At 37.5% G+C, this 15,020-nt stretch overlaps 1 protein-coding gene across 2 annotated transcripts in view; it reads right to left on the bottom strand.

The window, feature by feature from the left end:
* Positions 1-12,214, bottom strand: part of SECISBP2L (SECIS binding protein 2 like) — a 58,700-nt gene extending 46,486 nt beyond the window's left edge. Inside the window, exons 1-3 of one of the 2 annotated variants that reach the window (XM_055538020.1) lie at positions 11,923-12,214; positions 4,087-4,265; positions 1,344-1,668 (exon numbers count right to left, since the gene is read on the bottom strand). In XM_055538020.1, the coding sequence (XP_055393995.1) occupies positions 1,344-1,668; positions 4,087-4,265; positions 11,923-11,946 (528 nt within the window). In that variant the 5' untranslated portion in view covers positions 11,947-12,214. The remainder of the gene's footprint in view (positions 1-1,343; positions 1,669-4,086; positions 4,266-11,922) is intronic. The other variant, XM_055538019.1, reaches the window with a different exon arrangement.
* Between the last annotated feature and the right edge of the window lie 2,806 nt (positions 12,215-15,020).

Below are 15,020 nucleotides of genomic sequence, written 5' to 3'. Positions count from 1 at the left end.
ATTTTAATTGTCATTTGCATTTAAAATTTTCTTAATAATAAATAATACGAGTATAACCACATCAAGTAAGGGGTTATAAATTTTTATTTAAAAAGGCAGTATCAGTAAAAAGGGTGGTAACTTATCCAAAAGCTCAATTTTAGTTTCATGAGAGCAATGAAGTACAAAAGAAATTTCTACTTTAGAATTTAAAAAGAAAATATTAAAAAGCTGATCCTTTCCTTCATTTTTTAAAAATATGAGTATCCATCATTTAATAGCAATTTATACAAAAGAACTCCAAATTTAACTTCTTAGATAACTTCTTAAAGTGCTGGAAATGTACTCTGAGAAATCATGTTACTTAAATACTTGAAAGTTATATACTATTGTCTATTTCCAATACTTATTTCTTTTCATTCCCAGATATCCCAAAAGGATTTCCCTTGACCCAGAAAGTTTCCATGGACAAAAACTAATAAGCTTTTCAAAGCAACTTCTACAGCTTGTTTGTATTTTAACCTGAAAAAAGTATGCCAGAAGACATCACAGACTTTTCACCGAAGAGGCTGGGCTAATGGAATCTAGGAATGCATGAACTCCTTGACAATAACAGACGTAAAAGGCATTTAATCACTCTGCTTTCCATTAGCTCAAAGTGCTAAGAAGAAATCTGGTTTTTCTTATTTGTTATGGTTTCAATAGAAAAATAATATTTTAGTTAAGAAACAGACACCTAGAATTAACCTTAAAACTCTCCTGTGATTTCAAGGCCTTTGTGTCTTTTTTTTTTTAACTTAGTCAAAAGGCTGGTGTTGACAAAGTCATTTCACATTTATCTTTAATTTTCTTTAGCCCTAGGAGACCCTGTGTTCATATAATAAAGCATTCTCTAAAAAACAAAGTGCTGTTCCTACTAAAAATTGACAGAATAGAAAACAATGAAGTTGAAGAGACTTAATGCATCACAATATTCTTTTCCATAATATCTCCTGCTTATTTCTGAAGACTGATGTACATTAGATGTACATTAGCCACTTAACATTGCTAGGAAAGGAGCCAAACTAATCCCTTACTAAAACTGTGTCACTATGCAATTTTTATCACTAAATTAAAATAATTTGGAAATATTTGTACATTATGCTTATGTAAACTCTCTAACTTGAAAATGACTGTTAATCATATCACCATTTAAAGAATGAGGAACAAAAGTAATGGAAAAAGTTATTTTTAAAATGCTATATCCTTAATTGTTTTTTAAAAAGTAAAACTCAGTAGTAAAAGCTAATCAATACAAGTAGCAAATTACTTACACTAACAACAGAAATATCAAACACAAAAGCCAATCAAATTTGGTCACTTACTTTTGGTACCATTGGTCCTCTATTATTATTTCTGTTTCGATGGCCAGACAATGGGAAGACCTGTCCAAGGTGATTTGGACGCTCAGTGCATTCTGTGGTTATAGTATTGACAGTATTTGCAGCCTGAAAAGTGTTGGAGTAAGGTGCAGGGAAAGGATGATAGAAACCCATGACTTGTGCACATGGTGCTGGCATCAGCTGATAATATGTATACTCTGTAGAAACAGGTGGCTGAGCAGATATAATGGGGTAAGCAAGGTATGGTCCAGCAGGGTTTGGATTAGGCTGTTGCCATCGTATATCATTGTTATATAATGGAAACTGTCTGTAAAACCAAATCAAAAAAGAACAAATCTATTGACATGCATGTCTGAAAATAATACAAAGCAAATTTTCAACTTATTTTAATAAAAGAAAATAACAGTATAAAATGTGCTAGGTTGTTTCCATTGTATCTGACTCTTTGTGACCCTATAGACCATAGCCTGTCAGGCTCCTCTGTCCATGGGATTCTCCAGGCAAAAATACTGGAGTGGGTTGCTGTGCCCTCCTCCAGGGGATCTTCCCAACTCAGGGATTGAACCTGCAACTCTGAAGTCTCCTGCATTAGCAGGCAGGTTCTTGACCACTAGTGCCAACTGTAGCCTCATAATAATTCTGAAAAAGAGATCATTTTTTTATCAATTTCCTTGCTATAATTAGTTTTTACGTATGTGTAATAACAATTTTAATTGACAGTATAAAGGAATTCAGGCTTCCCTGATGGCTCAGTGGTAAAGAATCTGCCTGCAGTGTAGGAGATCCAAGAGCTGTGGGTTTGATCTCTGGGTCAGGAAGATCCCCTGGAGTAGGAAACGGCAACTCACTCCAGTAGTCTTGCCTGAAAGTCTCATGGACAGACGAGCCTGGTGGGCTACAGTCCAAAGGGTCACAAAGAGTTAGACGTGACTGTGTACACACACACACACACAAAGAAATTTAACCTGACAGTTTACTGCATTTCAAAATTTAAAATGTACAGAGTATTCTTATTTGTAGCTCTCTCCCTCAGCCTCACAATATTTCTGCCTAAAAGTTAAACACCTATCTGCTGAATCTGCCAGTAATGGCAGTCCAAAGTTCCCATTCAATGGCAGCAACTAACTGTAACAGCCTTCTGCAAAAAGCAGGGTAACGTGATCATTGTATAAGGTGGTCTTTACAGTAGGTGACTTGATTATTCCACCTCCATTCTTTAATTCAGGCCAAGGGCCTCCTACTCCTTTCCAATATTCCCCTAACCACTTGGCCAAGTCCAGCTCTTTCCCTCGTGAAGATCTTTTTTGTATAGTTCCTCTGTGTATTCTTGCCACCTCTTCTTAATATCTTCTGCTTCTGTTAGGTCCATACCATTTCTGTCCTTTATCGAGCCCATCTTTGCATGAAATGTTCCCTTGGTATCTCTAATTTCTTGAAGAGATCTCTATGGAAGAGATCTCCCATTCTGTTGTTTTCCTCTATTTCTTTGCATTGATCGCTGAGGAAGGCTTTCTTATCTCTTCTTGCTATTCTTTGGAACTCTGCATTCAAATGCTTAGATCCTTCCTTTTCTCCTTTGCTTTTAGCTTCTCTTCTCTTCACAGCTATTTGTAAGGCCTCCCCAGACAGCCATTTTGCTTTTTTTGCATTTCTTTTCCATGGGGATGGTCTTGATCCCTGTTTCCTGTACAATGTCACGAACCTCTGTCCATAGTTCATCAGGCACTCTTATCTATCAGATCTAGTCCCTTAAATCTATTTCCCCTGACTCAATTGAGCAGAATCCTTTAGCTTCTACTGTGCCTAATCTCCCAAACTATTAAAGAGTTCTAGAGTATTAACTTGAATATTTAATACCTGAGAGAGTAATTTACTGACCATATATCTCATCTATCCAGAGTTTCTCAAAGAATGTGCCTGAACACACTAGTGTGACACAATGGTTAAACATGTGTAGAAATATTGACTTGCCTTAGCCCTCAGGGGTGGTTGCGCAAAGGCTAGAGTCCAGCTACCTCATCCATTTATCCTACAGTGCTAGAGAAGTACAATTTTAATGTGTGATATAATATGAAACACGCTGAAAGTACTTTCATACAGCAATAAAATGAACTACACCAATGAAGTGCTAATCATTCAGACAGTCTAAGCAGGGTTAGAAAGGCTATCGGGACTATCACAAGACACACCCTAACCACTAGGTCACACAGTATCCGAGCTGTAAGCATTTTGCTAAATCACTCTGTGACCATAGCACAGAAACTAAATTTAAACTACAATCAGAGTCTAGAGATATAATAAGCTAACTGGCCACAGAAGCTTCAAAGTTAAGGGCCATCCCTTGATATATTCTTCTTAGAACAGACTGTCTTGGCAATTAGGATTATATGTCTATCCTCAAAAAAAGGTTTTCTGTTTACCTCTTTCTGAATAATTCCTTCCTCCCGTTGTGTCAGTTTATTTCAAAAAAATTTCAATAACTTATTATAGGAGATACAAAGAATTCCATTTTCTCTTAGAAAGAATGAAAAAATAATAATAATCCATGCCAACAATTTTTAAATTTCTACATCATTTGGTTTCATTTACTCCTCTTAGAAAGTAGAGAAATAGTTAATACTTAAAAGTTACAAAAGGAAAAAGTTAAGACTTGTGCTTTGCAAACTTCTACATTTCCCTACCCCTTTCTTCCCCCACCAAAAGAAAATAATAATAAACAAATTACCTATTGGACTGGTTTTCTTGCACAAATGGATAACAGGTAATCAGGTAGCTGGGAATTGGAGTTGGTTCTACACCAGAAACATTTCCATTATCATTTGGGAGTGCCATAGGGATCATAAATGTATCAGGATTCTTCTTCTGGGGAATAAATGGTTCTACCTCAGCTGACAGCTTGACATTCTTCAAAGAGAAAGTGAAACACATTACTAACAAACAAGCAAAAACTTAAATAATACAAATTCACAACAATAAAACAATAAAAGAGACAGTCTTCTCAGTATTCACAAAACATTCAAAGGAAGAGCAAGGTCAAATTTTAAAAATTTAATCCGATTATGTTATTTAGACAAAGCCATCAACTGGATGAAAAACTTTATCAAAGGTTACTACATTTCAATGAAGTCATTTCTTACATAACCAAAGCTGTTAAAACAATCAAGAGTACAAGGAAGTCATACCTCGGAGTCCAAAAATAAAGCTGGTAGTAAAAAAACAAAACAAAACACAAACTCGCTCTTCAGACAAAACATTGTTTTTAAGTTAATTTTGTTAGTGGAAAAAATCACTGAACAGAGTTCTGAAGGATAACTACTCTATATTTGTTTGAATAGCCTAAAAAAGTTTATTTCTGTCCATTGCAGGAAATTAGATTAGTATGGTTAAATTAAAAGGAAGGATAATGTTTACAATAAATGAAAAAAACAACTTAGCACACAGGAGAAAAACTTTTGCTTCACAGTTAAATTGAGAAAAAAGTGAGCACTTCAGCTTTCCAGCAAACAAACCGAGGAAATAAGGTAATCCAGAATTCGTGCTCCATGTTAGTTTATTTTTATCTTCTCTTATAAATCTATAGAGGTTTAACAGACATAGTAAAGTACCATACTAAGGATGTACAAATTGGGGACAAAACTATAAAGAAAAGTAAAGAAGAGCCATGAACGTCAGGATAGGAATTACTCTCAGGAAAGAGGAAGCTGTGATTGGGAAGAGGCACCTGGCAGAGCTTCTGAGGCACCCAACAAAATCCTGTATCATAACATGGGTGACACAAGGTCTTCATCCAATAACTCATTTAGCTGTACACTGGTTTTGTGCACTTTTCTTTCTGTGTTTGCTATATTTAACTAAAATTTTTAAGATTTTAGTATAAAATAATCTATAGGCACATTCTGTAAAAGGAGAATGTTAAAAAACCACAAATATCTCAAGGTGACTTGGGGGGAAAAAACCCACAAACATAACAATATTAAAAAATAAACACTTTGCGAAACCAGTGAGGGGAATGCAACCCAATATTTCAACAACTCAAATCAACTACGTGAAAGCAATAGACCTAACCAGAACTTTTTCCCCACTGGGATGGCATTTATTAGAAGCTCCCATCAAGGCATATTTCTCTGAATAAATTTCATGCATGTTTCTCACAAAAGTAATCAGTAGAAAATCCAAAAAAATCTAAAGAAAAGACTTGACATGCTAAATATATGTGCTGAATATACAGCCTTTTTTGAAACTGTTCAAAAAGAGTTCATTGTGAACATTCGAAAACACATGTCTAGGGAAGAAATCTGAACTGTACAGCAGCATCAGTTCAACATCCTTCCTCCCCACCTGATGTAACTCTGATGTCCACTTTTGTACTACTGACCAAATCTGAGATAGATAACATAATTGTACTCATAAATAACGTGTGAGTTGGTTTCTTGAATTCCAACATAGGAGGCAAAAACAAATGTTAATAGTATATAGTTCAGTGATTTTCACTATGATAGTTATTAAGACTCAAAACTTATTAAGGTCTAAAATATCAACCTTTGAACATATGAGAATCCTGAACAGCTTTATAAATCTGGGCTAGAAGACATTTGAATTTTTTTTTCTAATTCAAGGTATATGGTTATATTAAATTCTCAGTCCCATATGAAAAAAAAAACAAAGAATACTAATATAAAGAAATAAGGCAATTTAAAAATAACTTTTCCTGATACCCCCAAATAATACCAACTCATAAATTACTTTGGTAACAACAAATTCATATCCTTGCTCTTTCCCAGCAGTGCAGTGTTTAGGATTCCACTTCCACTGTAGGATGCACGGGTTCAATCCCTGGTGAGGAAACAAATACCCCACAAGCGACCAGACTAGCCAAAAACAAAAAAAAAAAAAGTTTTTTGTTTTGTTTTGCAACAAGTTTTTAATACCTAGTCTCATCTGTTCTTTATACGTTTTGTGAATTTATGTAACCACTATTCAAAAAGTGTCATGCATAATTTATAACTAATATCTGCACATATACATGGAGAAGGAAATGGCAACCCACTCCGGTGTTCTTGCCTGGAGAATCCCAGGGACGGGGGAGCCTGGTGGGCTGCCGTCTATGGGGTCGCACAGAGTCGGACATGACTGAAGCGACTTAGCAGCAGCAGTGATCTATATGCAGAGAAGGGAATGGCACCCTACTCCAGTACTCTTGCCTAGAAAATCCCATGGACGGAGGCGCCTGGAACGCTGCAGTCCATGGGGTCGCCGAGGGTCGGACACGACTGAGTGACTTCACTTTCACTTTTCACTTTCATGCATTGGAGGAGGAAATGGCAACCCACTCCAGTGTTCTTGCCTTGAGAATCCCAGGGACAGGGGAGCCTGGTGGGCTGCCGTCTATGGGGTCGCACAGAGTCAGAGACGACTGAAGCAATTTAGCAGCAGCAGCACATATACACAGTCTATGTCCCAAAAAATTAAAGTCTGTATTGGCTTCTATTCTAAGTGCAATTCTAGATATTGGCATTCAACAATAAAACTCACAAACACTGAAATGATCCTTTGTTTTTACCGAAAAAGAGAAGCTGCTGTAGTCAACAGCTGCACAAACAGAAGATGTCACTAGTAGGAACAGACTGGCAAACTTTCTCCCACAATTACAACTCCCTATGGTTTTAAAAGTTGTTTGTCGTGACTTTGGGGCCTTCAGCATCATACATCAAAATGCAGCCTCAGCTGTCCTCAGGCCTGAAAATAATGTTCATACGGCAAACTATTTTTTTAAATTTCACATAATAAAGGTCATACAGATAATATGTTAAGCAAGCAACAGATTTTGGCAGTTATTTCATTAATATAGAAATTAAAGGAAAAAATGTCTTACATAGTAGACAACAAAATGTTATGAAAAAATTAACTAGTTACTTCATACAATGATACTCCTCAGTTTGTATTTCTGTTTAGTCTATTTATGCCATGACCGTTAAGAAATCAGAAATTTTATAGCAAATTTTTGTCTCCTTAAAGAAAATAAAAATATGGAAGAAGTCTAAACAGAACAAAATCTACTCCTGTACTGCTATTTGCTTAAAAAAAAAAAAAAAAGACACTGTACTGTAAAATTACCTTTATCTTTCAGAAATTACTTCCGAATTTTCCAAGTTAATGAAAAATCATAATCCCAGAAACCTGTTTTGAACAAGAAACTGTAGAAACCTTATTTATAAGTTTATTAAACAAATGCATTCAGATCACTGAGAGCCTGTATAATTTAATAAATGCACACTGAGCTCATGCACTGAAGAGAGCACCACACTGGTATGAAGCACACATCAACAGAAAATGCAGACTAAATTCCTCTGAGATGGAACTTTCAGAAGAGTACAAATAATTTCCCCAGAAAGCAATAGAAAAATGACACCCACTTAAAATCAAAACTGAAGTAGAACATAATAAAGCATGCTCCCACAGTGAAATGTCAGTACGTACTACACACCTACAGAACAAATACGACTATGGAAACCCTCCACGTTCTTGCTATATTAAGGTAAATAGGATATATCAAACACTAAGATGTTTTATATATCATGACCAAAGATAAAATAAATGTCTTCTGAAGGAAAATGTGCTTAAGAAATACCTGCTGGCTTTATTGTTTTCTGGAACGTCTTTTACTGAAAGTAAGCCACTTGACAAAATAAACCAGTAGTTATACATATCAAGTTTTGCAAGACTTTAGAAAATACTGAAGAGAAAAATCAAAGCATTTAACTTAGACTCTGCCTACTTGCTTTCCTATTCATACATTTTCCCTCTTTTCTTAAAATGGACCACATTTAATCTTGTTAAACTCTGATGGTACTTTTTTAAAACCTAACTTTCTAAATTTAATACTAGTGTTTGGAATATCTATTTATTTTCTTTCTTTCTTTCAGGAGTTCTCCCCCCATCCCCACTTCTTTCCTTGGATGCTTAATTTTTAACTTCCTTTTAAAATGCTGAACAGCAAAAACATTTATGACTATGCCTTTGCCTCAGAGTATAGCTTCAGCCACATCCCATACATTTTAATATGCAGTATTTTATTATGTTTTAAAATTTTTTTAATTGCACTTTTAAATTCCCCTTTGACTTAAAAGCTTAGGAGAAAAAATGCCTTTTTAAATTTCCAAATGATATTTTCACTAAATGAGCATTATTTACTTTCTTTTTGATTACAAAAGCATTTTTAAAATGTTAAGGCAATAGCTTACTTAGATCTATAAAAGCTAACTTTAAGTATTACTGAATAATAAACATTTTAGAGTAACTCATTTAGAATACATTTAGTTTGCAGTGCTGACTCTATTTGACATTTATAATTATTTAAAGAAAAAATTATAACCCAGATAATATTATACCTTTATTGGTAAACAGCTCTTTGCATGAAACCATATACACTTATCACACATCTGGTTTTCTAAGAATTAAATGCATTAGTGATCAATAATTTTGCAAATTACTTTAAAAGAACTCATCTAACATTAATGTACTAAAAACTAAGCCCGAGTTTAAATTATTTGATAATACAAAAGAGATTGTCAACCTCAAGTGTTCTGTCACTTCTAAAGCCACTGTTTATTTTTTTTAAAAAATCTCAAAACACTGTCCTAAATGTCATAAAAATAGAAATACAAAAACTTTATAAACAAACTCCATTATTTAGTCTTCACATCCCTTTATATCAGTTTTTTTTTTTTCCCTTTTAAGGACAGGGAAAAAAAACACCTAAGATCCGGCACAGCTAAATAAACAAAACAGATTTTTTTTTAAAATGCACTATACTAAGCAGCATCCTTTCTCAGAACTACCTCTGGCAATTAAAATAAGCTACTCATTTTGATTTAAAACAGTCTTGCTAAAAGAGGTTACTCCTGAGATTCTCTTATGGTTATAACATTTTTTCAAATAGTCATTACTACAGTTAAGATTACTAGCTAGCATGTATTCCCAGTAACTTGCTTTTTATAATCTTGATCAACACACACAGAATTTATCCTTTTATACAAAGATTTATATATATATATATAAACAAGAAGTAATTCCAAGAACTACAACATGAATGTCTTCAGGCAAAACACGCTTAGATATTTTTTAAGTTACACTTGTGCAATACTCCAAGGATTTAAGACAAAATGCAGAAAGTCTGTATTAGTACTAGTCTTTAAAAATCAAACTTCTATGAATAGTCAACCACTATAATATTATAAGTTTTAATGCTGTAGACATTCCCAGAAATTCTGAATATAAACCAACACTGGTTTAAAATAAATGTTTTGAGAGAAAAATGGAAATTCAGCACATGTGGCATCTGTTTTTAATGACTTTTACTTATTAAATTCATTTAGTAAAAGTATAAAAGTACATTCCAAATAACTTGGAAAAGCCATTACATTACTCAGTGGTATAGTGAAAGCAATCAAGAACACCACACAGTGGACAGATCTCAGTTCCAGCCCCTAATTTATCATTAAGTTAATAGTTCTGTGCCTTTTTTCAATGATGAATATGAGAATATAATGAAAATAATGGAGTTTTGCCATCAGAAAGGTGCTAATTTAAAATGAAGGAGACTCCTTCCAGGTCATCCACGGACCTCTGAATTAACTGTCTACAGCATGAACTAGGCAAAGCAGCATCACTTCTTGGGATCTCAGCTTTCTGTGAGTGTATGTGTGGGGGAAAGAGGAATTGATTCAAATTATTCTCTCATAATCCCCTAGGATTAGGCTAAGGGAAGAGGTAGGAGGTACTGGAGAGAAAAAAAAAAAAAAAATTCTTCAACAGAAAACCTACATTTATGTTTTTTTCTGAAGCTTAAATTTCTACAAAATTTTAATAGGTTGTGGACTCTGGAAAGAAACGGGATGAAAGACAAATAGGCTCTCTAAAGAATTTGCTCATAGCACTTGCTGTCAAGATAATTACATACAAATAACTATGCTAAAAGTTACCATCTAAATAGTTAATTACACTTCCTCTGGGATGAAAGGAACCATAAGTATATATATATATACATGGAACCATAAATATATACATGACAGCATTACTAGTTACAGTTCTGTCATCCTAGTGAAGAAACAAAATGTTTAACCCTTTCATTAGTGACACACGTACTGGAAAATCATTCAAGAAAATTTCTTATTCACTTCTCAGGCTTTGAAATTTCGGGCGTTTTTTGATAGGTATCTTGAAAAATTATTTTTCATTAAACTGGATATAGGGGACATATAAAATACCCTGGGTCACAGGAAAAGCCTGAATTAATTTGTCAAGGGGTCCCCATCAGTTTTGCTTTGGTAAATGCACAAACTGTTTCGTAAAACTCGTTTGTGTTTTCAGTCATATTTACACAAGCTTTTTTTAAATAAAGATTTTTATACAAAGGAAAAAAGAAAAAAACAAAACAAATATCCACAACCAGGAAGCTGCTGTCTGCTGAAAGAGACCGATTTCAAAATCTGAACTCCCTGACTAGCTACATATATACACATAAATACACCAGCTACATATATACAAATACAAGAATTTGGGAAATCTTGTCTCGTTATTCAGGTGTTAATTATCCATTTGTAAAGTAATCGGGCTAACCCCTAATCTCTCTTTTTCCTTCATCTATTTGCCGAGTTCATTACTGGGCAAGGCCTTCAACTGAAGAGGGGGAATGGACAGTGAGTAAACTTCGATTTCATCAAATTAAATCCCTTCATACAGATCTCAGAATGGAAAATACTGAAACTTTTTGGAAGGAAGAAAACTATTATTTTAGATTTTTTCCCTTTTTTTTAAACACTGTCACCATCCCAGCCTCCCAGCACCTACTAGCTTGGATAATCAATAATTTGATGCAACTGAAACATTAATGGGACTTCGTGAATACGAAAACGGGCTCGGAAATGAACTCGTCCTTCGGGTCCTACACCTTTAAAATACAAAATCGATGTTTCAAAAACACTATTTTTTTTTTTTTTTGGCAAAATAACTGGCTAGAAGGGCAAAGGGAAACCGCAGTATTTCATATCTAAAAAGGAACACCTCCATAAAACCACTGCAAAAACAATGCTTCGCTCAAGGGAACGTAGGTCTTAAAAAGCCCATAACCCCTCCATCATCTGTAGTTATCACATTCCCTGACAGTTTTTCTAAGTGAGAAGCCTTTCCACCTTGAAAACACATTCCAGAACTGAAGGGAAGGGGGAGGGGGGTTAGTATTTGGTGAAGTTATAAACCCTCTCTCGGGAAAGAACGGAGAACTTGGGAATCTTCTGGCCCCTTTCACCAAACAAGTCAGGGCGGCCAAAAGCAAATCCCCAGCCCAGGGGAAATCGGAGCTGGAAAAGCCTCCAAGCTCGAGACAGCATCTGAAACAATGCAGGAGAGGGGCGCCGCCAGGATCCCGGGGAAAGGAGGTCTGCGCCAGCAGGAACCCGAGGGCTCCGGCCGTCCGGGCCCACGCTCGGAGACCAGGGCCCGCTCGGGAGGAAGCCGCGACCCCCAGCTCCCGGCCCGACCGGCCTGGCTCAAGCCCGCGTACCTGCTCTGCGGGGGCTCGGTCCATGGCGCCTGCAGCCGCAACGGGCCCGCGTTAGTCGGTGTGAAGAGTGCCTCGGGCCGCTTTCTCCATGGCCCCCCGCTCGGGTCGAGACCGGGCTCCGGACCTCCGCCCCTATCTAGCTGGCCGCGACGCAGAGTCCGGCTACGCCACTGGCCGAGGAGGCGGCCCCAGCTCCGGGAGGAGGGGGCAGCGGCAGCAGCAGCCTCGGGGAGGGATCATCTGGGACGGAAGCCGAGGAGGGCCCAAATGAGCTAGAGGCGTAGTCGGAAATGGCGGAGAAGGGAAAGAAGGAGGCGGAGGTCCACAGGGGCAGTGGGCGGAGTGATCGCAGGCGGCCTGAGCTGGCGGAAACCCAACGCGAGCTGGCAGTTCTGGAGGCTGAAGCCAGCTGGACATTCCGAGGAGCATGTTCCCTGAGCCGCTCTGCGCTTTGCTTGGGACTTAACTCCCCCTCTGGACTGCTAAACTAAGGAGTGTGGAGCCACTCGGACACGCGCGTTTTGAGGACTTGAGCGACCTCGGAGACCACTTGGGTCTGTCAGTCTCAGTCCTGTGGGACTCTGCAACCCTATCATGGACTGTAGCCCGCCAGTCTCCTCTGTCCATGGAATTTTTTAGGCAAAAATACCGGAGCTGTTTGTCATTTCCTACTTCAGGAGATCTTCCTTCCCAAACCAGGGTTGGAACCGGTGTCTCTTGCATTGGCAAGTGGATTGTTTGCCCAGAGACCACTTTCTCATCCCAAACTACCTCTGGTATATCGGAAGAGGTTTTAGCTGCCTGTACATATGTTATTCTGTCTTTTGTCATCTGGCTAAAGGAGGCCTTAACTGTAAAGGATAATACCACAGTATGGCGACAACTGAGAAATGAGACAGGAAGCTCCACAAATAGTGGTTAGGTAATTCATTGTCAAGGACCAAGTTCAACCCTAGGCTCACCTTCAGGCTTCTCTGCCCTATCTCAGAACCCGTAATTTTCCCCACCACTCAACAGGTAACATACTCTGGTATGTTGCCTTTCCACCGTGCTTATTGATTGTTCCTCTTACCTTCGGTTCCTTAGTTCCTTGAGGAAAGAGACTGCCATGAGATTGGACACTTGGTAATCATTGTGGATTGCCTCTGGATATCTCCTCAAACACATCCTCCAACACATACCCTAAGAGTTCTTGTTTGCTGGTCAGTTCCAGGGTAAGGAAGAAAAATTAAAAGCTTGTTGTTCAGTTGCTAAGGCATGCCCAACTCTTTGCCACCCTATGGACTGCAGCATGCCAGGCATCCCTGTCCTTCATTGTCTCCTAGAGTCTGCTCAAACTCATGTCCGATGAGTCGGGGGATGCCATCCAGTCATCTCATCCTCTGTTACCCCGTTCTCCTGCCCTCAAGGTTTCCCAGCATCAGGGTATTTTCCAATGAGTCAGTTCTTGGTATCAGGCTGGCCAAAGTATTGGAGCTTCAGCTTCAGCATCAATCTTTCCAGTGAATATTCAGGGTTGATTTCTTTAAACATTGACTGGTTTGATCTCCTTACTGTCCAAGATGCTCTGAAGAGTCTTCTCCAGCACCACAGTTCAACAGCATCAAAGCATAAAAGCTAAATTATACTTAAGTGAAAGAAGAGAGTAGAGGTGGCTCCTGTTTTGAAGGACTAGTGTGGAGATACACAGCTGGAGAAGAATTTTGAGAAGCTTGCTTTGTTATGCTTCAGTAAAAACTTGCTTTGCCTTTTCAGTTAGTCTGGCTCAATAGTCTAGTTTTATTTGAATAGGACTTCAAGAAGTTGTGGAGCCCCCAACTGTACTTAAGTTGATACTATATTTTGACTTGGTGAAAGGAGTTATGTAAAGTTAATAAGACTTACATCAAGGCTGGCAGCAGAAATTATTTCTGAGGAGAAACATATTTGTGTGTAAAGATCTCTCATTTATTTAGTTTTAGTAGCTCTACTTCCTCAAATTTTGTGTGTGTTTGTGTGTGTGTACATGTATGTGTGTGTGTTTATGTGCTTAGGCTCATATATACATTATGGTTACCTACATGAGTGATTCGTGTAATGTTAAGTCTCTAGTGTCTATCAGTGAATGCTGAATGAATTTAGGTTTGCTCAGAAAAACTAAACTATTTATAATATATAGTTATGTAAACTAACAGATGATCATCTTGCTTCACACTTGAAAGGTAAAAAGAACTCTGAATTTTTAGAATTTCCCCCATGGTGTCTTTAGCCATAAGATACCCCTGCTGCTGCTAAGTCGCTTCAGTCATGTCCGACTCTGTGTGACCCCATAGACAGCAGCCCATCAGGCTCCCCCGTCCCTGGGATTCTCCAGGCAAGAACACTGGAGCGGGTTGCCATTTCCTTCTCCAATGCATGAAAGTGAAAGTGAAGTCGCTCAGTCATGTCCGACTTTTCGCGACCCCATGGTCTGCAGCCTACCAGGCTCCTCTGTCCATGGGATTTTCCAGGTAAGAGTACTGGAGTAGGGTGCCATTGCCTTCTCCGAAGATAGCCCTATCTGGGTAAAAATTCAGTAACAGTACAGTCATAAAATTACCATAGTACTTTGGTTTTCTTCCTTTAAAGAATGACCTAAGGAAATTGAAATATAGGATCTTGAAAAATATTTCCACTTTATAGAATTTTTATGACTATGAAATAGTTCTTGCAGAGGATCTTTTATGTACAAGACAGTCACTTAAATTTTAGAACAGATTTATGAAAAATTATAAGAACAAAAATGTCACAATGCCCTTCCAATTTAACACAGTCCTAGGAAAGCTCTTATTCTAAAAGCTATTAGAATAAAAATTTAAATCTATGAAGGAAGAGAAGACATTTTAAAACATTACATTTTACAGATGATTGAATTTTAATTAAGTCTTTCATTCAGCAAGAAATATTTAACGTGCTAGGTGCTAGGCTAAGTACTGGAGGTTAGTAGTTAATAAGACACTGAGGACAGAGGCCATGTTTGTCTTGTGGGCAAGACATACATAAAACAAATAAAGGTGAGATGAGTGTCATGAAACAGGAACCTCAATAGTTTCTGCCATAGTGTGGGATGGAAGGTCAGG

Source organism: Bubalus kerabau, chromosome 10, assembly GCF_029407905.1.
Source record: "Bubalus kerabau isolate K-KA32 ecotype Philippines breed swamp buffalo chromosome 10, PCC_UOA_SB_1v2, whole genome shotgun sequence".
Classification (NCBI taxonomy): Eukaryota; Metazoa; Chordata; class Mammalia; order Artiodactyla; family Bovidae; genus Bubalus; species Bubalus kerabau.
The sequence above is the reverse complement of the archived record's forward strand: the minus strand, read 5'-3'. Positions and strand labels throughout refer to the sequence as shown.